The sequence below is a fragment of the Phoca vitulina genome, unplaced genomic scaffold (assembly GCF_004348235.1).
Source record: "Phoca vitulina isolate PV1807 unplaced genomic scaffold, GSC_HSeal_1.0 scaffold13, whole genome shotgun sequence".
In the NCBI taxonomy this organism is placed as follows: Eukaryota; Metazoa; Chordata; class Mammalia; order Carnivora; family Phocidae; genus Phoca; species Phoca vitulina.
The window spans coordinates 33,424,082-33,448,139 of NW_022589716.1; the positions used below are offsets into that span (position 1 = coordinate 33,424,082).

At 37.4% G+C, this 24,058-nt stretch overlaps 1 protein-coding gene across 7 annotated transcripts in view; it reads left to right on the forward strand.

Annotated features, from left to right (window-relative positions):
• CNTN4 (contactin 4) overlaps positions 1–24,058 on the forward strand; it is a 913,589-nt gene that overhangs the window by 775,194 nt on the left and 114,337 nt on the right. For all 7 annotated transcript variants that reach the window (XM_032411803.1, XM_032411802.1, XM_032411800.1 and 4 more), the window contains one exon: positions 4,850–5,000. In XM_032411803.1, the coding sequence (XP_032267694.1) occupies positions 4,850–5,000 (151 nt within the window). The remainder of the gene's footprint in view (positions 1–4,849; positions 5,001–24,058) is intronic.

The window sequence follows — 24,058 nt, forward strand, 5'->3', positions numbered from 1 at the left end:
TGTAAGAATGATTTTTAGTCAACATGTTAATTACTAGATAAAATATATTGTTCTAAAATGGCTTTAAAATGTTTCTCTTGGAATAAGAAAAAAATTTTCCACCCAAGTCTCCACAATTAATTTTTGGCTTTTCAAACCTTTTTTAAAAAGAAAAAGGCTAAGCCTGATCATACTTGTTGGCAGAGAAAGTGTTGAGAGATCTTGAAATGGTTCCTGTGCTCAAAAATATTTGTCAGTTACCATAGTGCCTGAAATGCCAACATTAAGGAACTATTTTCATCTATATCTGAATGGATGAGATACCACTACTCAGCAAAAAAAAAAAAAAAAAGAACTAACTGTTGACACACAAAACTTGGATGGATCTCAAGAGCATTAAGCTGAGTAAAAAAATATCTCAAAAGGTCACATACTAAGCAATTCTGTATATAAAATGTTCTCCCAAAATGACAAAACTATAGAGATGGAGAATAGATTAGTGGTTTCTAGGCATTAGGGAGAATTTGGCAGGAGGGAGCTGGATGTGGCTTTAAAAGGGTTGCAAAAGAGAAATCTTTGTGATGATGGAATACTTCCGTTCTTGATTTCAGCAGTAGTTATTCAAGTCTGCATATGTGATAAAATAACATAGAACTAAAGACACACATTGTACTAATGATCACTTTCCTTATTTTGATATTGTATCATGCTCAGGGAGGGTATAATCACTGGGAGAAACTAAGTGAAATAAATATACAGGACCTCTCTATCTTTGTAACCGTACATCTATAATTATTTCAAAATAAAAAAAATTGTTTAAACCAAGATGAATTGATTTGGCTCTAAAAAGCGCTCTTATATTTCAGCATAAAGTCCCCTAATAATGGTGGTGGTGGTAGTGGAGATAGCAGAGAGGAGGAGTAGGTATGAAGCAAATATTGGGCTAAGTACTTAATATACAATACATGTATTATTTCATCTGTTCTTCGAAACAACCTTGTGACTATAAATATTATTACTTTTGTTTTACAATAACCTTCCCAAAGGAGCGGGAACTATCGTGGTAGAAGGAGACCCGGGTAAGCAGGGCATTTAATGAATTGGATCAAAACAAGCAGGGCACAGGTATGAGGAACTTAGAAGGGACACATTGTCCTGGTAGTAGAATAGAAAAATCTTACTTCAGAGTTTTGTTGTGAATATCATCCCTGGTTAGAGAGGGCTGATTTTGAATCCACCATTCTGAAATGATGGACCTAGAAAGAAGATTCCCACTGTAACCAGCCTTCTAGTTATCTACCCAGCAAGCCAGAAAAACCTCGGGGTTTTAAACTCAGATACCAGCGTTATCTCTGCAGTGGTGAAAACATGAATGAACGCATTAACTCTAGGTTTATTTTTATAGAATGATGAGCTAATAGTTAAAGATAATAGATAAAGTTTAAAATAATCTGGACTTCTGAACTTCTAAAAGGGCCAAACTGAATAGTCCCCATCCACTGGCAATGTTGCCAGTGATGTTTCTACAGACCAAGTGCAATCGAACTGCATGCAGAATTATCCTTTCCTCTTCAATAATAAAAATCACACTCGTACATTTCCCAAATGTGACTCCCTCTGCACATCTAGTCAAGGAGTTATCATCCTTGTTCTCTCTCTTGAGAAATGACGCTAAGTCACAAAACTTTTGTTTTCAAGGGTTCTGTTAGCCACTTTAAATACCCTTGACACGTGACCAAGAGTCATTTAATTCAGTAAAACCAAACAGTTGAGAATTACAGAGAGAGCTTCTTTTAGCCAGATGCTTCTCATAGATCATGTAATGTTAATGGATTAAAGATCATTGATATGTAATAAAAAGTTGCATTTTCCAAATGGAAGAGGTCTTATAACATGACTCATTCCAACACTGAGAGAGCAGTGCCCTCTAGTAGTTGATGTAAGAAATATTATCCTCTAAGTGCATTAGATTTAGCAAATGAGGATCCCCCAGTATCTGAGCGACTCTCAGACTCAAGTGGGTAATTTGACAATTGGTTTTACCTTTTCTGAGCTATTAAGAACCTACTGAAGTTTCACCTTCAATGTGTACTAAATTTTTAAGTGCCAGCAAAGGTTGGGTTCTAATAGTGCTCTCCTGGGGACCTTACCAATAACTTTTAAAACCTACTTTCTCTGTGAATGTCAAATTTAACAGGCTCCTTTCACTTAAATACAAGGTACAGACCAGAAAAAAACTCCATTCCTTACACTTAAGGGCATCTTAGGTACAACAGAGGGTTACAAAATGGCAGAATGTTAAGAAAACCATTAATGGGTCAAGTATTCACAAACTGATGAAGGTTTGACAATTTTGTCCTAGAAAGCACTGCAGCTTAATGTGGAAGCTGATAGATTTGCAGGGTTAAATAACAAAAGAAGTAAATTCAGCAAATTAAGTAAACAAAGGGAAAAGATTTGAATTTATAATTCCATTTTTATTAGTGAAAGATATTCAAAACCACTCTTATCGCTAGGATACCCACAGATAATATGCACATAAACAGTATAGTAAAAATGCTTCTGAAACTGGAAGGTGTGTTTTCTGTCTTCTGTGTGGCTGATATCATGCTATTTCAAATCTCGTAAAAGCAATATATAGTTTTTTGACAAATACACCCATGTGTTGTGCACAGTTTGATTTATGTAAACTCATTTCAAATGCAATTGCCGAATTCCTCCTGAACAGATGAAAAATGTCTGCCTAAAGTGATAAAAATGCGTGTGTAGAAAGATACAGTTTTAAGAAGGGATTTTTATATGATACAGATTTGTAACTATTTCACAAAATACTCTTTTAAAAACTTATAGAAATTTGATTTTTTTTTACATTAATATGTCAATTTTCAGGTGTTTACCTAAGATGAGAATGAGTCTGTTGTGCTACAGAAACCTTTCTGTTTTGCATATTAACATGTATGGGAGTGGTAAACGGGGGAATGACACCAGTAGAACATAAATGCTGGCTTTGTTCATGTATTTCACACATGGCAGCAATCAAACACAGAGCCCACTAACTCAGATCACCACAGTATCTGAGGCAAAACTATGTTGCCCACCATTCCCCTCACCTACATTCTTCCTCTTGGCTTAGTTTGACCATGTAACGTGGCAGTGCTGATAGCATGGTTCTCTTGAGTCTTTCTGCAGATTTTACTTTGTTTCAAAGTCTTCTCTGTTTTACTTGTTTGCTTGAGTTTAGCAGTCTCAACTCTTCCTTCTGTCTTTCGTCAAGCTGTCTTCACACACACACATACATACAACTCACACACACACGTCCTGTATTTTTTGTAGTATTTATTAGGAATTTCACTTGTGTTTTTAATCATGCTAATATATTTATTCAAGGGGTGATCGGGTGCTTTTTTTTTTAGTGTGGTGTTACATAAATATTGAGTAGGTCTGTCCTGACCCTATCTTTCTCATAATCCTATAATTTTTATTACGTGATTTTGCAGATCATACTAGGAATACATTTATCTCATTACAGCAGAAACATCTGTAACAACTTGCATGTTACTTATTAATTGCATTTATCATTATAGAATTATGCTCTGAACTGTAGACTCCCCTCACAAATCCAAGGCACACAGATCAAGATATCAATTGCCTACTAAACTACTTAATTTCACCTTCACATAGTAAAACCAGCTCCAGTCATACATTGCATCACCCCTTTAAAAAGTAACCTTCCCACTTTTATTTCTTTCTAGACAATTACTGAAAATATTTCCACAACAAAAGTACTTAATAAAAATTTAACCTGCTTTCACTGAAGCTTATTTTTATTTTTTTATATCACTAGTACCTGGTTTGGTGGCAATTAAGAAATTGACTCCCATTCTCCCTACCCACATACATACACACTCACTTTCTGTCCTCCTTTAAGTAATTTGTGGTATTTAAATTTCACATTCAACGTGATCTAAAATCTTAAATTCTATTAGGTCAAACTGGGAGTCAGGGATTTTAAATATAGTGAAATTGAGATTCTAAGAGATAAATCCCTACTCAAAAGAGATCCTAGATCACATTAATTTAATTAACTCAGAAGAAAATGAAGATTTTTTTCAGAAAGGCGTCTTTTAAATTCCTTCCAAGAGGATACATATATGTATCTGTTGTTTTAGGAAAGCAATAATTCTTTAACATTATTTTCATTTAACCGCCTGAGTTATAAAATGAATTTTAGAGCACTCATAGTGAGCATGGAATTGAGTTTTCTAAGAGCAAGCCCCAGTTTATCCTGCATGAGCCAAGCACTGCATTAGGCAACAGTAACAGAAAGCTGGACAAAGCCCTGTTTTTAAGGAGAAGCTCAGAGGGTGATGATACAGACATTTCAGCATGTTCTCTCATGGAGACATGCACAGAGTGCTAAGGGACAGAGCAGAGGCAGAAACTGTTATCAAAGAGGAAATGCTTTAACCTACATAATCAGAAAAATGCCTTGTGGATTTTCTTGTTTGTCTTCTTATGCTTCCCTGAAATTTTAAAATTTTTGATTCATTTGAATGTGAAATAATTTTTAATAGTCCCTCAGTAGAGTGATGGAATGTTCTATACCTTGATCTTCATAGTGTGGTATGTCCAATTCATCAGCTGTACACTTGAAACTGGTGCATTTTACCATATATAAATTATACCTCAATTTTTCATAAACCCATCAAAACATACAGTGCTACTCTTTTTACTTTAGAAAAAATTTAACTTCTTCCCTTTGATGCCCAAGGCAACAATAAATGCATTGTAGAAAGAAAAAGGCTAAAGCATGATCTAGTGGGGGTTTTTCTTCCATAATAATTATTTTATTTTCTGTATTCTCTTGCAGCTGTGGGTCCGGATTTTTCGAGAACCCTCTTAAAAAGAGTAACTCTTGTCAAAGTGGGAGGTGAAGTTGTCATTGAGTGTAAGCCAAAAGCTTCTCCTAAACCTGTCTACATCTGGAAGAAAGGAAGGGACATATTAAGAGAAAATGAAAGGTACTATCTTGAGATATTTTTAATAGTTGATTAATCTATAATAATTTGTCTGTTATTAATAGTTCTAGAGGGAGGAATTTACTATCTGCTGTTGGTGGACTACATGTTAATCAAAGACCTGAAGTTTTGGAAGAGGGTGGTAAATTAGCTGGTCTCTATAATCCTTCTTGTTATTAAGATTCTCCAAAACCCTCCCTGCAGAGAGAGATTGCATGATCCAGTTGACTGTCAGAGCTGCTCAAAGGTGAGCAGCTAGAAAAACCTTCCTTAATTTTAGCCTAAAATTTATTTGCTGATTCACCCACTTTTCTCCACACTACTTCTTTTTGCTTAAACAAAGAAATCCAGTGTGTCTTTGCTATGACAACTTCTCAAATATTTGGCAATGGCTATTATGTCTCAATAGTTTCTCCTTTTTTTTTTTTGAGGCTAAATATTGCTAATTCCAAAACTCATTCTGCATATAACATAGTTTTGATTATTTTAGTGACATCCTTTTGAAACAACAGTTTTTTTCTTTCTGACATATAAACTCTTTACTTGTTTATTTCCTTTTATATGTGAATTACATTTAGAATGCATGCTGTTTATACAGTGTAAATATATATATGGGTTGTTTGGGGTTTTAGGTCAAATTGCACCAAATGGCAGGTATCTATAAGACCTTTTCTTGGCTGTCACCCCTATAAAATATCCCCCATCTCTTTCTGTAATCTACTCAATCTGTTGGAAAATGGTAATTATGCATGAGTCTATGTCACAGCATTTACTAGCTGTATACATAATGATTTTAATTGATGCTAAAGGTCAAGTACTCAAAGATGCAATGTGGAAGCCTGTAAAAATGTATCTGTATCTACCCTTTACACCTGTACACCTTTGGATTTGCATATGCAAATTGGATCCTTGCACTGATGATGTTGTCCTTATTAATGATTTTTGCAAACAAACTTGATGCGGTTTATAGATGGTGTATTTATACACATATTAAATTCATAATATATGTCCCTTCCTGATTTCTGTTATATTAAGGAAGCAGTATATTTCACTGAATATTGGCATGGTGTTCAAATTTGGAGCCATACTTGGAGCTTGAGAGCGCAGGTTCTTATTTTGTAGCCTCAGGGTTTATTTCCTATTTTACCTCAGTGTTTCCCAGAAGGTGGTATGTAAGATTACTTTTAATAATTATGTATTTACTTTGTTTATTAAAACACAATTGAAATATAACTAGTATGTACCACATGTAATGCTTAGACTAATGGTACACTATAAATTTTTAATTTAACAATGATATAACAAAAAGTACTTTAAAATAATATAGGTAATAGACATGTCAAAATCCATGAGTGGATGAAGTTAGAGTAACATTACTGTAACGAACAACCTGCAGTGATTTAAAACAACAAGTCTATTTGTAATTCACACTGCATGGCCCTCAGAGGTCTGCAGGTGGCTTTGCTACCCTCAACAGCCAAGGCTGGTAGAGTAGCACCCTCCAGAACATCAGGACTGCAGAAGCGAAAGAGAGTAGCCAAACATGCCACTTAAAGCTTTTGCCCAGAAATGAAACATTTCATTTTCACTCATGTTTCATTGGCCAAAACAAGTCACATGTTTCTTCAAAAGTTCACTCCCGCAAGGAAATACAATCTTAGTATGTGTCTAGAAAAAAAGAAAAAAAAAAAAAAGATAACCTAATATTTTGAACAGTATTAACGACTACTTACCACTGCTATAGCTTAACCATTGTGACATACTGATTAAATTACCTTTGGGAAAGTGGTATATCAATATCAAAAACTCTATCTAGTAAGTGAATTTCATTGATTGTTTCTACCACTTGACTTACCACAAAACTTGTCTCTCTCCAGTTTTCATTCTTTCTCTTACTGATTTGATTAATAGTGTTCACATATTGCTTCAGCATTCATACGGCACTAAAGATGTATTCAAACTGAGGAAACTCCCATCATTATCCAGGTCTTGCTATTTATCACCTCCACCACCAGAGTCACCAGGCATGACCCAAACTATCAGTATTAGCTCTTCCTTCTCCACATGGATGCTGTGTTCTCGCAGCTCTGCTCCTTCTTTCTACCTCACTTAGATTGTATTAAGCAGACTGATCTGGGTAATTTAAATGAGTCCCAAAGCTGGCCAGGTGTAATACAAAGGGGAATGATGGTGTGCCCCTTCCAAGAGAGACACCTGCCTCTCAATTCTAGCATTATTGCTGCCATGTCCATATGGTGCCTCCTATCTTTTCATTCTTCAAGAGAAGCTAGAAATCTGGGCTTTTATTTGAACTCTTTTAATTTTTAAATGTCAGCAACTCATTTTTGTTTTAATTCTAATGTTATTACAACATGGGTCATACACCCATAGACCAAGTTTAGTCTGTGAGTCACTGGATTTTAACTTCTGAGAAAGATATAAACTCAGTTGTACATATCATAATTTCTGAAAAGTGTGAAAAATAGGAAAGATTTTAATATTTTCTCACTGGCAGAGAAGAAATTTTGCCATTTTTCTCCTTTTTTTTCTGGTAAAGGAGAAAGACAATTAAGTGGATAAGTGAGCAAAACAATTCATGAGTGAAAAATTTCAGAACTCCTATTTTAGGAAAAGACTGACATTTTTAGACCAACACAAAAGGCAAACTTCTTTGTGCCCAGTGCTGAGTTATAGTTTCTAATATACTGACTTATTAGCCCTAATTATCTTTTGAGATGTGGAATCTTAAGAATCAAAGAGCAAACCTTTAACCTTTGAGTAAAAAGTTATTAATATCTTAATACTGGTATAAACAGTGTTTGGTGAAACAAAATTTTATGATCAAACACCCCTTTTAAGTAATGTTCTCCCTAGAGTCTATGTTTTGACCTACTTTGCCAAACACAACTTAGTACATGATCTTTAACTTCTTTTTTAACTAAACAACTGCCTACAAACGAATTTACAATAGAAGTATATGAAGCAAGTTTTTATCTTATTTAATCATTTGGTGATATTGTAGTTATCCAGGTGGATATAGACTGAGAAAGACTGGTTTAATGTTAACATGTAAACTATTTAAAAATATGGTTTGTCAGGCCTTTAGAAATTTAAAGCATATTCACGGTAGCCTTCTCTATACAAAGCATCTAAATGAAAGGTTTAATTTTTAACTTTTATAGCTTTGTAATTATGTACATAAAACATTTGTTTTTCTCTTGTGCACGTTTCCAGCCACCAGAGTGTAGGCAATAACAGATATTTAAAATAGGTATGACCTGTCACAAAGCCCAAGTACTTGAGTTGTCAGGAAACACCTATTGTCACCATCAAAGCAGCAAAATTATGTGGATTAAGTGAGCAATTAAGGGTACTAACTGAATAAGAATGATAATTTTGTTTACTTTTAGTTTCTAGATAGAAGGCATTTGAAGCAGATGAGATTGAAGTTGATCTATTAGAAACAAAACATCAAAGTACAAAAGTAGCAGAACCATTGATAAAACCTAGGATCCTAGAATTGTAAGGAGCCTAAAACCATGTTTCAACCAGGATGGGCTCTTTTGGTGTTAAGTGACAGAAACCTAACTCAAGACCGGCTTCAGTACTTTGGCTCACATGTTTGAGAAGGGCAGGGATGGACTGACTGAAGGTGCGGCAAGGCTCAGGAGCTCACGCAGTGGCATCAGGACTCTGTCACACTCTCTTCGTCTCTCACCAGCCCTGCCTTCTGTGTTGACTCCATCTTCCAATGGGCTCTCCTTTCCTGGCGCTAGGATAGCTATTGGCAGGCCCATGCTGCCTTTTTTTCTAGCTTCTCATAACAATTCCAGAATAGATTTTCCAATAATTGAATAATCCTGCATTGGTCAGTGTTCTCCCCTAAACCAAGTATGTTGTGATGCCCTGTGTAGGAGAACGTGAGTCACCGATTCTCAGAGGGCACATGGGGAAGCTTTACTTCAAACCACATGGACTGAGAAGGGTTTCCCCAAAGAAATTTAAGGTCTTACTACCAGAACAAGAGTAAGTGAATGCTCAACAGACAGCAATGCCAAATTCCTACTGTAGTCACAGAGCCCAAGCCCACCTTCCATTCCAGGAGAGGAGTTCCCAACAATGGCTAGACCCTTATCCTTACCTGGCTACATCTAATGATGGAGACCTAACTAACTGTTAGAAGATTTTTTTCTTCATAACCTATATCCTTGTAACTTTCAGTCATTGTGTTTTGTTTCACTTTCTGAAGTTATGCTGACAAATCTGATTTTTCTCCACCCCCCAACCCTTCCCTTTATATAGACTGGCAGCCTATGGTCATGCCCTCTTTCAGTTCTTTTCCAAGCCTAAATGTCCCTGATATTGTTCATATGACATTATTTTCACATCCTCTCACTATCCTGATCATTTATTTCATTGTCTTTCTAAAAGTATGCCACCTAGAATTAAAAGTGGTATTAATAAAGGAAACAAATAGCTTTATATTATCTCTGTAGCAAAGTATGATAATTACTGTTATATGATGTCTCTGAAGAGGAAAAATTATCTTCAGTGAGCTTAGATTAGTAAGGCAGGCAAGTGTATATAATACATCATAGAAAGACCACTCACTCCCAAAAGTTATTTTTAAAAATTATCTTAGTGCTTAAAGGAGTAAGTCTAGTTGACTGGAAAATTCACTTAGAGGAAATAATTTTACTTCTCACCGAAGCTGAAGAAATGAGTGAAATGTTACTCTAGTTAACATTGTGTAAATAAGGACTTCTTAGTCTTACTCATGCTTGAGATTTTTTCTCCCCCCTTTTAGACATTAGGCTAATAGCTTATGTCAAGCTAATTGACAATCACCAATATAGATATGCCACTTAATGTGGCTGGAAAGAATCTCAAACTTACAGCCTGCATGTCACAGGCATGGTTTCAGAACAGCGGCCTGACTCATCTGTCAAACTAGCCAACTCCAATTTTGTTCAATGAACGAAGAATGCATCAGGTACTTGCTATATGCTAGGCCCTCTGCTTGGTGCTAGGGATAGAGAAAAAGAGGAGACATAAACCCAGCCCTCAAGATGCTCATAGACTAGTGCAGGGGCCCGGTAGCAAAATAACATGTTTTTCAGTAATCCTAGGGCATATGTCATAAAGGTGATAGACTGAGAAGGAAAATTGAAAAAATGTAGGCCAACAGTAGATTGTGGAGGCCTTGAGTTTTATGTCTGCAGAGTTTAGACTTGAACTAGAAGACCCTGGAGAGAATTGAAGGATTTTATGCAAGGAGTGCACTGTCATACAAGTTCTATGAAGGGATTGCTCTGCCTGCAACATGGAAAAGAATCAGAGAGGAGCAAGATTGGAGAGGCAGAGAGACCAATTGCAGGCAATAGTCTGGGATGGAAACGAAAAGGATAATGATTTCAGTCTCTTGAGAGTAAAGGAAGGAAGACCAACGGGCTTTTAGAGTATAAAATTTAAAAAGACTTAATGACGTAGTAAGTAGAAATATTGTATAAAGAAAGGGGGGCGGGTAAAAATGACTTCTACGATTCTAACGTAAGCAGCTGCGCCCAGTAGTGCCAATTGCCACAGTAGTGACTACAGAGAGCACAAGTTTGAGAGGAGAAAATAAAGAGATTAGTATTAACATGTTGAATTTGAAATGCCTGCAAGTGGAGGTGTCACATTCAAATAGGAATTCCCATTTAAGTATCACCTACTCAGCAAAGATTTTTCCCACTAACCTGTCTAAAATTGTCAAATTCCCGTCCTCTTTACCTGCTTTATATTCTCCATAGTTCTTATCACCATCTAACATACTACATATTCATGAATTCCCCACCCTCCACCCAATCAGAATGTAAATTCCACAAGAACAAAAATTTGTGCAGGTGCGCGCATACGTGTGTGTGTGTGTGTGTGTGCTTGCACATGTGTATTTTTGTTGCATTTGACTTAAACAATACAGTATCTTACAGGCCTAGAGATCAAAAGCCTGAAATGGGTCTCATTAGGCTAAAATCATGTGTTCCTTCTGGAGACTCTAGATAGGAATCTATTTCCAGCTTTCCGGAGGCGACCTATGTTTCTCGGCTCATGGCCCCCTTCCTCCATCCTCAAAGCCAACAAAGATGAATCAAGTTGAGCCTTCCTACATCACATAACTCTAACCTCCTCTTGGGCCTCTCTCTTCTTCCTGTGGTGACATTGGGCCCTTTGAGTATATTTTGTTCCCTTCTATAATAGTAACATCTAGGACAATGCCCAGTATAGAGTAAGTGCTCAGTAAATGCATCCAATAGGAAGTTGAAATATAGGTCTGAATTCAGGAGAACAATGAGATAAGAAGTCATGGTGTTGGTAAATTCATCCAGACAGAGTTTTGTCAAATAAGAGCATCTGTGAATCAGGCAGCCACATACACAGAATGGTGGAAGCAGAGCCTGATGGAAGGATTAAGAAAACAGACCCAAAGGCGAGAAAAACAAATAGGGGAATGTAACAAACAGAAACCAAGGAAACAAAAAGGTTCAAGAAGGAACGTGCATTTTGTGCCTTCAAGATATCCAACCAAGTAACAGCTCAGAGACGACCACTGGGTTTAGGAGCCTTGGCATCACCCTTGGGCAGAACACTTTCAGGCCACTGTGGACCTCTTTTGAAGACAGTATAAACATCTATATTCTTAGGCATTTCTTCACAGATTGTAATACATGTTTAGGTTTGCCTGATCCCCACAGTCTAATCAGATCAAGTCTAGCATTCCATGAGAATATTCAACCCAAATAGGAATAAAATTCATATTCATGTTTCTTGCCTAGAGACACTGAAGTCTGCCTCTGAGGTGAAATTAGATCATGGCCCTAATATGTCTCTTCTCCCAAAGGCCTTTGGAAGAGTTGAAATTCATGTAATACATGGAGGCAAATCCCAGCACAGGGCTACAAAACTCCATGCTGTATATAAAGTGTGAAAGCCTGGTCTGAAGACTCTGGCAGTCCGGGATGCAGAGCAAATGTGATGGCAGGTATTTGCCCAAAAGGCTGATCGAATCCTAGTGTGGAAAGGAGAGTTTATTGCTTCAGGCATTCTGTTTCTCTTCTGGAAGCACAGTGTCTATATATGTGCTTTTAATGAGAAACCTGCACTCAGGATATCTCTTACAGTTGCTGCAGAGCTATATAGCTCTGATATTAGGAATTCTGCCCTGGGGAACAATTATGTTATTGCAATAATTAGAGGCAGTTCATCTCCATAATAATGGAAATCCTGCCTTGGAGGCAAAACAACATCAAAGCAACATGAGCATCATTGCTCTAGATAGAAACTGTTGCCTTGCTTATTGGTAGTACTATATCATTTTAATTTTGCATGTGCAGTTATGGAAATAGACAGAGCTTATTCTGCTCTCCAAATTCAGACCTAGAACTTTCCTCTAGGAAAGGGACTACTATTAAGTGTTCGATTCATGTGGTCATGGTATTGGTTATGCCTCAAGACATGCTTAGAAGAGAACTGACTTTTTATGTGGAAGTATCTGAAATAAGGTCCCCAATGTAAAGGCAACACTTGATAAAAAAATTTTTTTCCAGGCATCTCTCACATTAATCCTCTTTTTGTTAGTCAATCCTCTGTCCCTGTACTCGTTTCTATCCTTATTATCTCTTGTATGAACTTTGCAACTATTAAACTAACCCCTTAACTGGTTTATTTGGAATCAGCCCTCACTCATATCTTCCACAAGATGCGACTTCCCTTATCACATCTCTGATAAATTCAATCCAATAAACATTCATCACACAGTTCCTCTGTACAAGACGTATTTGAGATTATTAACATAACCTAATTTAAATTTGGGTTCTACAGGTGTCATAAAAAAAGGGATGCAATTTCTACAGTGGTTTATAGGATAGAGACTTTTCATCTTATTACAGTTATAAATTTTATTTTTTAACAGTATATAAAATATCATTCTATAGTCTTCAACACACATACACATATAGGTAGTTTTATGTATATGCATAGGAAAAAGCCTGGAAGGAATTTCACCAAAATGTCAACAGTGGTTTCTCTGGGAGTTGGGACTATGGACTTTCTTCCTTCTTTAATCTTCCCTCCTTCCTTTTTTTCTTTTTTCTTTTAAAGTTATAAATTTTATACTTATGAGTATGATTATTTCATTAATGTTCATTTCCCGTAACAGGCTGAAGGGGCTATGAGGAAAGGTGCCATCCATGTGTGTTTGAGCACATATGTGTTTGAGTACCCCCAGCTTCTGGTAGTGTACCTAAAATACTCTAAATACTCAATGTTTATGTATAAACCATCCAAAATCATCCCAGTGTTTGGGGGAGACTGGTGGAGAAGGTGGTTGTGGGATATTTAAGTGGAAGGAGCAGCAAGAATGAAACATATTCAAAAGGAAGATAGAGATGAATGAGCAGAGGGAGATAAGGCTGGAAATTTTCTTGGAATCAGGCTTCAAAAGGTATTGCATGGCAATCTGAGGAGTTTGCACTTCACTGAGGAGCACACAGAGTTAGGGAATTATTTTGGCATGGGTCTCCACGCTTCCTATTGTTGGCCTGTCCTTGATCAGTTGAATTCAGTGTGTGTACTCAGATAGCACGTGTTGTGATTTACTGTGCACCCATCTGGGAAATCACTTGACCTTCTTAGGGCAGTGTTTCTACATCCCTAAAGTGGAGATCCAGAGGTAGTTTCCAAATTCAGATGTGCAGACCAGGGCTAAGCTGACTGCTGCAGAACCAACAGAGGTACATTTAAAAATGAGAATCCCATTCTTCTTCCCCAAACATTCTTTCTAAGGAATTCTGAGATGAGACCCAGGAACATGAATTTGTCTTTACATTTCCCAGGTGATTCTAATGCACAGCCAGGTGTGATGCTGTATCAGTAGCTTCCCATCGACCTCAGTACAGACAGCCCATCATGTGACCAGCGAGACCCCATCCACTGGTCCGGCCCAGGCTTACTCTTCTTCCTGCTTTCTCACTTACTTGCCCTCCGTCTTACCTCTTGAGCCACGTGGACCTCCTCTTACCTCTTCAAATGGCCTTACTCCTCCTACAACAAAGCCTTCAAACATGCTGTTCTCTCTGCCTGAAATGTTCTTCTCCAGGACTTGACAAACTATAGCCCACAGGCCAAAATCCAGCCTGCCACCTGTGTTTGCACAGCCCACAAGCTGAGAATGGCTTTCCATTTTTAAATGCTAGGAAATAAATCAAAAGAAAAATAGCATTTTGTGACACATGAAAATTAGATGAAATTCAAATTTCAGTGTCCACATGTAAAGTTCTATTGGACACGGCCATACTCATTCATTTACAAATTGTCTAGGCTGTTTTTGTACTATTAGGGCAGGGTTGACACTTGCAATAGAGACTGCCTGGCCTACAAAGCTGAAAATATTTACCTTCTGGCCTGTTACAGAAAAGTATACCAACCCCCAAGCCAACTCATGGCCAATTGCTAACAATGCTGGGTATTAAGACATTTTCCTAGGGACGCCTGGGTGGCACAGTCGGCGAAGCACCTGACTCTTGGTTTTGGCTCAGGTTGTGATCTCATGGGTCATGAGATTGAGCCCCATGAGGGGCTCTGCACTCAGCACAGAGCCTGCTTGAGTTTCTCTCTCCCTCTCCCTCTGCTCCTCCTCCCACCCTGAAATAAATAAATCTTTAAAAAAAAATAAAAAACATCTTCCTAGCAATAGGACCTAAGACCTTCCTTTGGCTTGGTTATTTTTATTATTTTTATTTTGGTTTGCCATGCCTTTTACTCATCCTTTGTGACTTAACTTTTCTTTCTTTTTTTTTTTTTTTAATTTTAGTTAGTGAACATACAGTACAATATTGGTTTCTGGAGTAGAATTCAATGATTCATCACTTACAACACCCAGTGCTCATCACAAGTGCCCTCTTTAATACCCATCACTCATCTAGCCCTTCCCCAACCACCTCCCTCCATCAACCCTCAGTTTGTTCTCTATCATTAAGAGTCTCTTAGGGTTCGTTTCCCCCTCTCCATTTTTTCTTCTCCCCCTTCCCATATGTTCATCTATTTTTTTTCTTAAATTCCACATATGAGTGAGATCATATTTAATCTTTTGATTAAATTGTGATTTCCACTGGGCCCTTCTAATGCAAAATAATATGGAAATAAATTTGGTTGGAGGCCTGAATGCTCTCCCTTCTTTCTCTAGAGCAGTGGGTCCCAACTTATGCTGGGAGAACTTCTTTTCATGACCCCAAAACCTTGAACTCCCTGGACATATCAGAGGAGGGGTAGGTTTAAAGGGGTGAAGGATGTTGGAATGGAGATTAAAGTATGAACCTGAACCTTTTCCCCAAATTTCTGGAAAACTAGTAAAAGAATTAAGTGATAGGCAATCTTCATTGCCGGTTGAGAATCTGTGCTTTACATAGACTGTTTTACATAAGAGTTTTCATTTTAATTTCATGATTATAAAAATTATAAAAGTCTAGTGCAGTTGAAGGAGGAGAGAAGATAGCAATCATGACTTGCTTCCTAGAGTTTTATAAAATTCAGCTATTGTGACAATATATACACACATGAAACAATTTGGAAACCATCAGTCAAGTTTAAGTTAACATAACAGAACCCAACCAAAAGTACAGAGCAGTGCGTAGGGAACACACAGGGAAGAGACTTTCAGAGTCAGGCAGAGTCTGGCAGAATTGGCTTCGAACAGGAAGTGAGTTTAAGCAAGATGAAGTGATAGACTTGTAAAGAAATGAGTTAAGAGGGATCCAGCCAGGTGGAAGACTTGGTATCTGTAGAGTTGAGATGGAAGAAATGAAAGAAGAATCAATAGGGAGATGCTTCAGATTCTTAACAAGAGATGATTAACATTACAAAATAATGTTGTTGAATATAAAATAATAGTGACAGAAACACTGTGATTCAGCTTAGCTCTGAAGAAGCTCAGAAATCTGTAGCTAGTAAGTCAAAATGAGACTTTGATCTCCCTTTGTGTCACTAGTACATTCATTAATAAATCTTGGGCTTTGGAAATCCTTGGGTATTCGGGATAATTATTATTTTGGCTCTTTTCTTGTATTTTTTGGTTATCTTGTGGCCATCGTTTTTATCCCATTTGTTAATAATAGTACTAGCAACAACAATACCTAGTTTTTTTTCAGTGTTTATGATACCCTCTGCTAAACACTTCATCTATGTTCTCTTTTAATCCTCAGAAAAACATCATGAGATCAATGCTTTTGTTAATCCTAGATTTTAGATAAGAAAACCTAGGCTCAAGGAGGGTATTTATTGGTTGCAAAGCTCAATGGTAGTTTTAGAGCTGGGATTCAAATCCAAGTATCACTTATGCCAGAGGTCATGTCTTTACCAGCTTTGCTAAAAGAAGGAACAAGCATTAGATGCTTCTCTCTACTGCAAAGAGTACATGAAATCTGGTGATAAGTTAACAAATTATTAGTAAAACTAAAGCACTGCTTTCACGACCTCTCTTTTAAAACTGGAATATTGCTGGTGCCTTTAATATGGATAAGGTGACTGGCCAGAAGAAGCTTTCACTGTTGTTTCATATTTTAATAATAAATTGGCAGCCTTCAGATCCATGGGTTTATAGTTTCCTGGGAGAAAGGAGGCATGGTCTGATTTCAGGACTGGGTTAGAACCATCTAAGTCCCTTGGAGAAGAGGTAAATTAAGTCCTTGAACTACCTCAGCAGTGCCTTTGTTCAGAGAAAATAGCTCTGTAGCGTCAAATGGATTTAAGTGATCATGAAAATATTCAAACCAAAGTGGCATGTAATTAAGAGCAATTAGAACTGAAGTGATGTGACTGGATATTAAAACCAGACATGCAGTGTTTGTGCCTTCTCAGTAGACACAAGGCAGATAATTTGGGCTCCTCCTAACTTTGTCATCTCTAGAAATAAAATCTGCTAGACTGCTCAGATGTGTAGATGCTATGTAAATATTGAAGGTCTAGGATTATACACTGTGGTTAACCCTATATTTCTGTTGTATAGTTTTATCCTCATATTTCAGTCACAGATACGCCAGAGTTAATTAGATCTCTACTAGTAAATATCCATCATGGTGTTTCTAAATCCCTTTTGCCAAATGATCTAATTAGAGCAACACTTGGCTCTCTATATAATTACAACATATGGCACCTAGAGGGTACATATAGTGGAATTATAGGTTTCCTGATGAGAAATCCAGGTGGTGGGTAAAAGACTCTATTAAACAAAGTTGGTATGCGTGTGTGTATATGTGTTTTAATGTATACAGTTCTTCCTACTCTCCCCAGAATAAGAAATATTGTGTAATTCAACTGTCTTCCCCACATGAAACAACATAATTATATCATAAAATAAGGGTTTTAAAATTTAAAGGAAAACAAATAATTGGCAATATTAGCATAAATTATTTAACCCTCCACACCTCTAAAAATTATCATGTATAGTAAGTTAACCCATGCTGGCAGCAGCTCTGTGTAAATGAATTATTTGACGGAACATGTTCCTCCCTTCGAGCAAGCTCACTTACCTAAATGGCTGCTAAATATGTAACACAAATGGGACTGAATCCCTTGGCCAATAAGAAAGAAGGGTTTCTTAATGCTTATTTATAATCTCTGAAAGTAGAATCTACTTAGAGTAGAATCTAGATTCTATATCTACCAGTTTGGATAGATGATGAATTCAGTTTGGATATATTGAATTTGAAGGGCTTATAATGTGATGGTATTTTGGAGCCCACCTGCACAGGCTTGGAAGAGCTGACTGGACACTTTTCTTCCCAGGTCCATGTTCAGTGATGTCACATTGGTAGCTTGACATTGACCAAAATGGGAATATTAACACCATGGAAACTGGCCCATTTTTTCCACCGAGAAAGAGTGGTTAAACATTAGCCAGCACATCATTACTTGTGGGACATTGTGCAGCCAGTTTGGAGTTCATGAGACAGATCAAGACTAGAAACATAGCTTTCCAACTCATCTTCTTTGAAGTGATGAGGGTGAATAAGGTTCACTGAGAGAAGATGGGAAGAACTAAAGTGTTCTGAATTGTGTCAAGTGCATGACAGAAAGAAACCAAAAAATTCATCAGAAAACTAAAAGGAGAACCAGGAAATTGAAGTGTTGTGAAATTCTAGATAAGAGAGTGTCATACATAGGCATTGTCAGATGTCACTGAGAGGTCATAAAGAATGAGGACGACAAATTATATATATTTGGCATGGTGGTAATGAAGTCAAAAGTAACCTTGAAATAAACACTTTCAATAAGAGCAAAAGCTCTACTGGCTGGATGATAAGCAGCTGGGTGTAAAACTAGTTTTTGCAGATGTTATATAATCAAACGAAAAAGATTGGATTACTGGAGGGGAGTGACATATTTGTGACAAGGATCTTACTTGGAAGGAGCACACTGGAGCATATTTATAGTCTGAGGAACTCACACTGGTAAAGAAGAAGTCAAAGATGTAAGGGCGGGGAGATGATTCTCAAGGAGACAGGAGGAAGTTGGATCTGAAATAAATTGTTACAGGAAAGAGGGATGAACATGTCTTTTTCTCTGACTGTGGGGAAGAAGAGAGGGTGGGCAAGGACACAGAGAAGTAAGTGGAAAGAGAAAGTTGAGGAATTTCATATAATGTGGCCTTGACCATGATCTTGATAAAATGAGAGTTAATGTCTTTTGAAAGTGTGGATGTGGGTGGGGGGCGATTGTGTGCTTGAGAGAAAGGGACATCTGGATTGTCTTCTGTGGTCAATGTGATAGAAATTAGGTAAGATTTAGATTGTGCTTTTTATATTTTCAGCTGCTTTCACACATTGACTTTCCCACATACTGATTTGCTCTAAAGAGTTTTATTCCAAAAGAGGTGGATGCATAAAGTTATTTAAGAAAAAATGAGGCTTGAATGCTGATAACACCAAGAAAAATGTTTTTCGGGTGAATTCAATATGTTCTGACTCAGGAAAAAAAAAATTTACTTTAAATTTACATTAACCCTTTCTCATTTTCCCAAGAATTCACTCCTTCAGTCATCCCTGCTCTTTCCTAGACCGTCAAACTCTCCCTCCTCTTTCATCTGTTGGATCATTCTGGTCAGCAGATCATCTTCCTCATCCACTTTGCCTCCTTGGTTTCTACCTCCACTCTGTCTCTAGGCGATCCCATCTCCTCCCATGGCTTTAAACACCGTCTACACTACTCCCAAATGTACATCTTCAGTTCATTATCTCCCCTGAGCAGTTTGGGCTTAACATGCCCAAAACAAGTCATTGCTGCCACCAACCTCCACCCTAAAACCTGTTCTTCTCCCAGTTACATCATTCTCCCTCTTGTTGCTTAAGCTGGAAACCTAGAAATCCTTTGATTTCTCTCTTTCAACAGCCCGTATATCCAGTGCATTAGTAAACTTAGTAAATTCTACTTCTGTAGAATATATGGGATCTGTCTCCTTCTTTCCATCTGCACTGCCAGTGCCCTGGCCCAGTCACTCTCCTCTCTTGTGGGACTATTGCAGCAACCCCATCTTAGTCCATGAAGCCTACTATAACAGAAATACCATGGACTGGGTGGCTTAGACAACACACATTTATTTCTCACAGTGCTGGAGGCTGGAAGTCCAAGGTCAAGGTGCCGGCAGATTCGGTGTCTGATGAGAGCCAGCTTCCTGGTTCATAGACGGTTGTCTTCTCATTGTGTCCTCACATGATGGAACGAGGGAGGGAGCTCTCTGATGTCTCTTTTATAAGAGCACTAATCCTATTCATGGGAGCTGCACCTCATCACCTGATCACCTCCCAAAGCCCCACTTCCTAATACCATCACACTGGGGGGTAGGATTACAACGTAAGAATTTTGAGGGGGCATAAACATTCAGTCCATAACACCCCCTAACTGGCTGCCCTGCTTCTACACTCACTCCTTTCCAACCTGTTCTCTGCACCACAGCCAGAATGGTCTTTTAAAAATATAAATCAAGTCTTATCACTAACCCTTAAAATAGAAACTAAGCTATTGACCACAGTGATCTGACTCTTTATTGTATTATTTCTGGGTTTGGTTTCAGTAACCTTCCCTCACAGATCTTAAGTGACAAGATGTCTAAGGTCAAGTGTATCTTCTTTCTCATTAGATCACCAGTGCCTACTTTCCTCTTCAATTCCTTCTTCATAGTTTGTAATTACAAATCTATGTCTTGTTTTATTTGACTATTATGTATCTTTCCCATCTGGTGCGTAAGCTGGATGAGAACAGGACCTGGTTTTAGTCACTGCTTTTTATCCACTGCTAGCACAGGAATACCTCTGAGGGATTTATTCGATAGTTGTAGAATAAATGAAGAAAGAAATCAATGAACTGACAGTTTGCCTCATTTCACAAAGGATTTGAGGTTGCCTATGAAAACAATACAAGCAATAGAAAAGATACAAGTAAATAATTTAGGGAGTGGGAATAATGGGAAATTATCAGTAAAAAAAGAAAACAAAGATGTCAGAAACAAAATTAGTACATGGAAATACACTCTGTATAATTCACAGATTTGGATGTACTTGTCTTAGTACCTAAGCAAAGAGAGAAACATAATTAAAAGAGCTATAGTGTTTATAAGATTAAAAGCAATTGTTTTGCCTCATAGGAGAATTTTAAAAAAATACTCTTCTCGTGAGATACAGTTACTATAGTAGATACAAAAAAGATTTCATAGATGTGACAAAATTTTCATAGAGTTGGCAAATTATATATTGATGAAGGACAAGTTAGTGAATTCATTTCTGTGAGGTAGGACCAACTATATAGTTGGGTTTGTCTTTTTTTCATGTAGAGACTTGACCCAATGGTAAAGTTTTAACTATTTACAATAGTATTTTCTAGTTCTTGGGGTGGAATTGTGGGGGGGAGCAGGGACAGGGATGATACATTTTGTGTAATGCAGTACTCTGCAATCAGGTAAGTAGTAAGTGTAGGGTCTATATTTCAGCCCTTCTCAGAGCCTTTAGGATGTTATTTGCATTGAGAATTTCCAAGAATTCCCAAATTTACTTGGAAATGAATTTTATTGCACAGAATACCTCAAAGAATAAGAGTTTCAGGAGGAAAAAAATCTTTGGAAAACTCTGATCTAAGTGAATATATGTGTTTGTTTACTTTAGAAATTCCATCACTAATTGTCATGGCCAGAATTATACTAAGGGTTGGCTAGAAGAAATTTCAGTATTGTAATTACTAGCAAGAATATGAGATTCAGCTGTTCTGTTTTACCAGTTTTGCAATACCAATTTAGACTAGGTCTATAAGTATAAAACAGGCCAAAGAGAATCATTAAGACAGGAGGGTACAAATACATGATTTCCATGTGAGAATCAGTGCACAGGCTTTTGAAGCTTTAGCCCACACCTGATTTCCTGTCCACAGAGTCAAACATGGGGAATGCTGGGTAAAAGCTACAAATAGTCTCAAGTTTTTCCAGACATATTTTTCCACAAGAATGTTAGGTATTATACTTGAATAACCTGAAAGCAGACTAGCTCTTTCTTTTTGTAATAATAGCATGAATGATGCAAGCCTACAATTAGCTAAGGAAGAACAAAGCTTTACTCCTGGTTTCTTCAGGTACGAAGAGGCTGAAAGTTTGAACACAGTTAAGTAGGAACACGCAGCAATTTCTCAGCAGTTTCATCTTCCTCTTTAATATGGCACCCAGCAATTTATGTTGATTGGTAAATACTTGGCTATAAAGGCATCGGTGATATTCAAATCATTGCATTATACATTTTTAGACTACTAGATGATATTAATAATGCTCACAAACAGTTCTCTACCAAGTGGCTTGGAAGTGTTTGCTTTGTCTGGAAGGAAGGCACATAGCGTATACTTTGCCTATGGATATATGCATTTGTGTATGTGCTTGTATAATAATGGGATTGTGGTTCTATTGTAAAACAAAACAAAACAAAATACCGTTGATGAGCTGTTCCTAAGATTTCTTAGTATTTCATTCCTAATCACCTTTACCTTTATTCAAACAACCATAATCACAAGGTAAGAACATAGCCTAAGGAAAAATGAATTGTTTTGTTTTGCTTTGTCTTGTTTTTGTTGTACACCCTCAAACATCACACTTGCTGTGTTAAATTTATATTAATAATAACATTTTGAGATAACTAGAGTAGAAATTATACTTTCCATTTTATTATTGGAAGCACTATAACAGAGAGTGAAAAAAATTGAATCCAAGTAATAGAATTTTAAAGCTCAGAATACTGTCCAGCCTAGAACTCTATAAGCTAGCTCCTCCCCTGTAAGAGCACATTCATTTGCTTCCGAATAATTCAAAGCCAATATCCATGATGTTGATGATGGAGCATTTATCATTTCTGCTTCTCTATAAAGCCACTTAGTATTTAGTTGTGAATTTATAATGTGATTTTTATTTCACTGAATACTGAACTCTATTAAACACCTACCAAAACCAAAACAAAGCATAAGAAAACTGTGTATAAGCAAATAGTTTTAAATTTCAAATGGTCTGTATCCTTATTTAACAAATATTTGAGGGAACTGAATTGAAGTAAAAAAAATAAATAAATAACAATACTATGAACACTCCCTTGAAGCTTGTTGGAAGCCTGTATGAGGCTACTATCTTAGATTGCATATCCTGGAAATTGACTCTGAGGTGGAAAGTTGCATGCAGAACAGTTGCTGGAGTATTCCCTGGGGCTACATGTGTGAGGAAATGAGGAAACAGAACTGAGAGGAGAAGCTACCCATCAATGCAGTTGCACTTGAGGCTTCAGCCAATCCCATTGGTAGTTCTGGAACTGGATTGCCCTTCAGAGTGGTTCCATCTTGAGGCAGGGGACTGGTCTTTGAAACCCTAGATCAGCCAGTCTCCCTCAGCCTGCTACCTGGAAGGGAGATGAGTTACCTTGTACAGGCAGTTTCCCCATTGCAGAGGGCACTCCACTGAGGGACATGGCTGTGAAGCTGTCAACAACCAAGACTCTTGGGCAGAGTTGGGGAGGGCAATGCACTGACCCTGAGGAGAGGATCCTGGTTGAATATTCTTTAATGTAATTGTAAGAACTGACCATGTGGCACTTATCATGAGAGGAATGTTTGGAACTATTCGGCTTCATCATAAAAACAAAACAAAAAAAATGTCTGTTTTTAGCCTAAGTCTTACATAGGATGCCCAGAGGAATCTGCTCTGCCTTTTACTTCATGGTCAAAGCATAAGTTGAAACTGACTGAGAGTCTTTCTTGGATGAGAAACCAAATATGATTACTCTGCCTGATTTGATTTTTCCAACCCTTTCCTCTTAGGACAGACTCAGGGAGTCACCTACACACTACCCTTTTTTGGTACCCTTGAGGACTCTCTCTCATCTGATTTCTCTCCTTCCTCCTTCTTTCCCACAAGACCTCTCTGTTTCTTACGCCCTCTGGGCATCTCCACCTCCCAATCTCTGCCTCTCTTCTTGAACTTTGTCTGGAATTGTCAGTCATTTCATTCCATTTTTTCCCTCCTAGAGGAAGGTATAAAAGACTTCTGATCCCTACAGAAGGCAGAAAAGAGGAGGAAGGAAGGAGGAAAGGAGTAACAAAAGGAGGGAGGAAATTGTAAGACAATCAGACTTTTACAGTAAGACCACCTCTTAGCCTAGTCCCTGTGATTTTTTTATGCAAATAATGAGTTTCTTTTCTCTGATTTGAATTGCACAAAAAAAAAAAAACCCTTTAGTTAGCCTAACTGGGTATATGCCCCTTGCCAAGAAAGTGGGTATATATCAAGTCTGAAAAAGAAAGCTAAAAGAAAAGGAAGAAGAATCTGTTATACAAACATGACTGCATGTATCCACATTCACTTGGGAGTTTTCAAAAGTGAGGTAGAAGATTTGAACGCTGGAAAATGTTCTCTACTACTCATATATGTAAGTCCTAGTAAGTACACGATGTGTAGGATCCAGATCTTCCCATCTTCCTTGAAGGAAATATATTTTTCCATGGGACTAATGTCATCT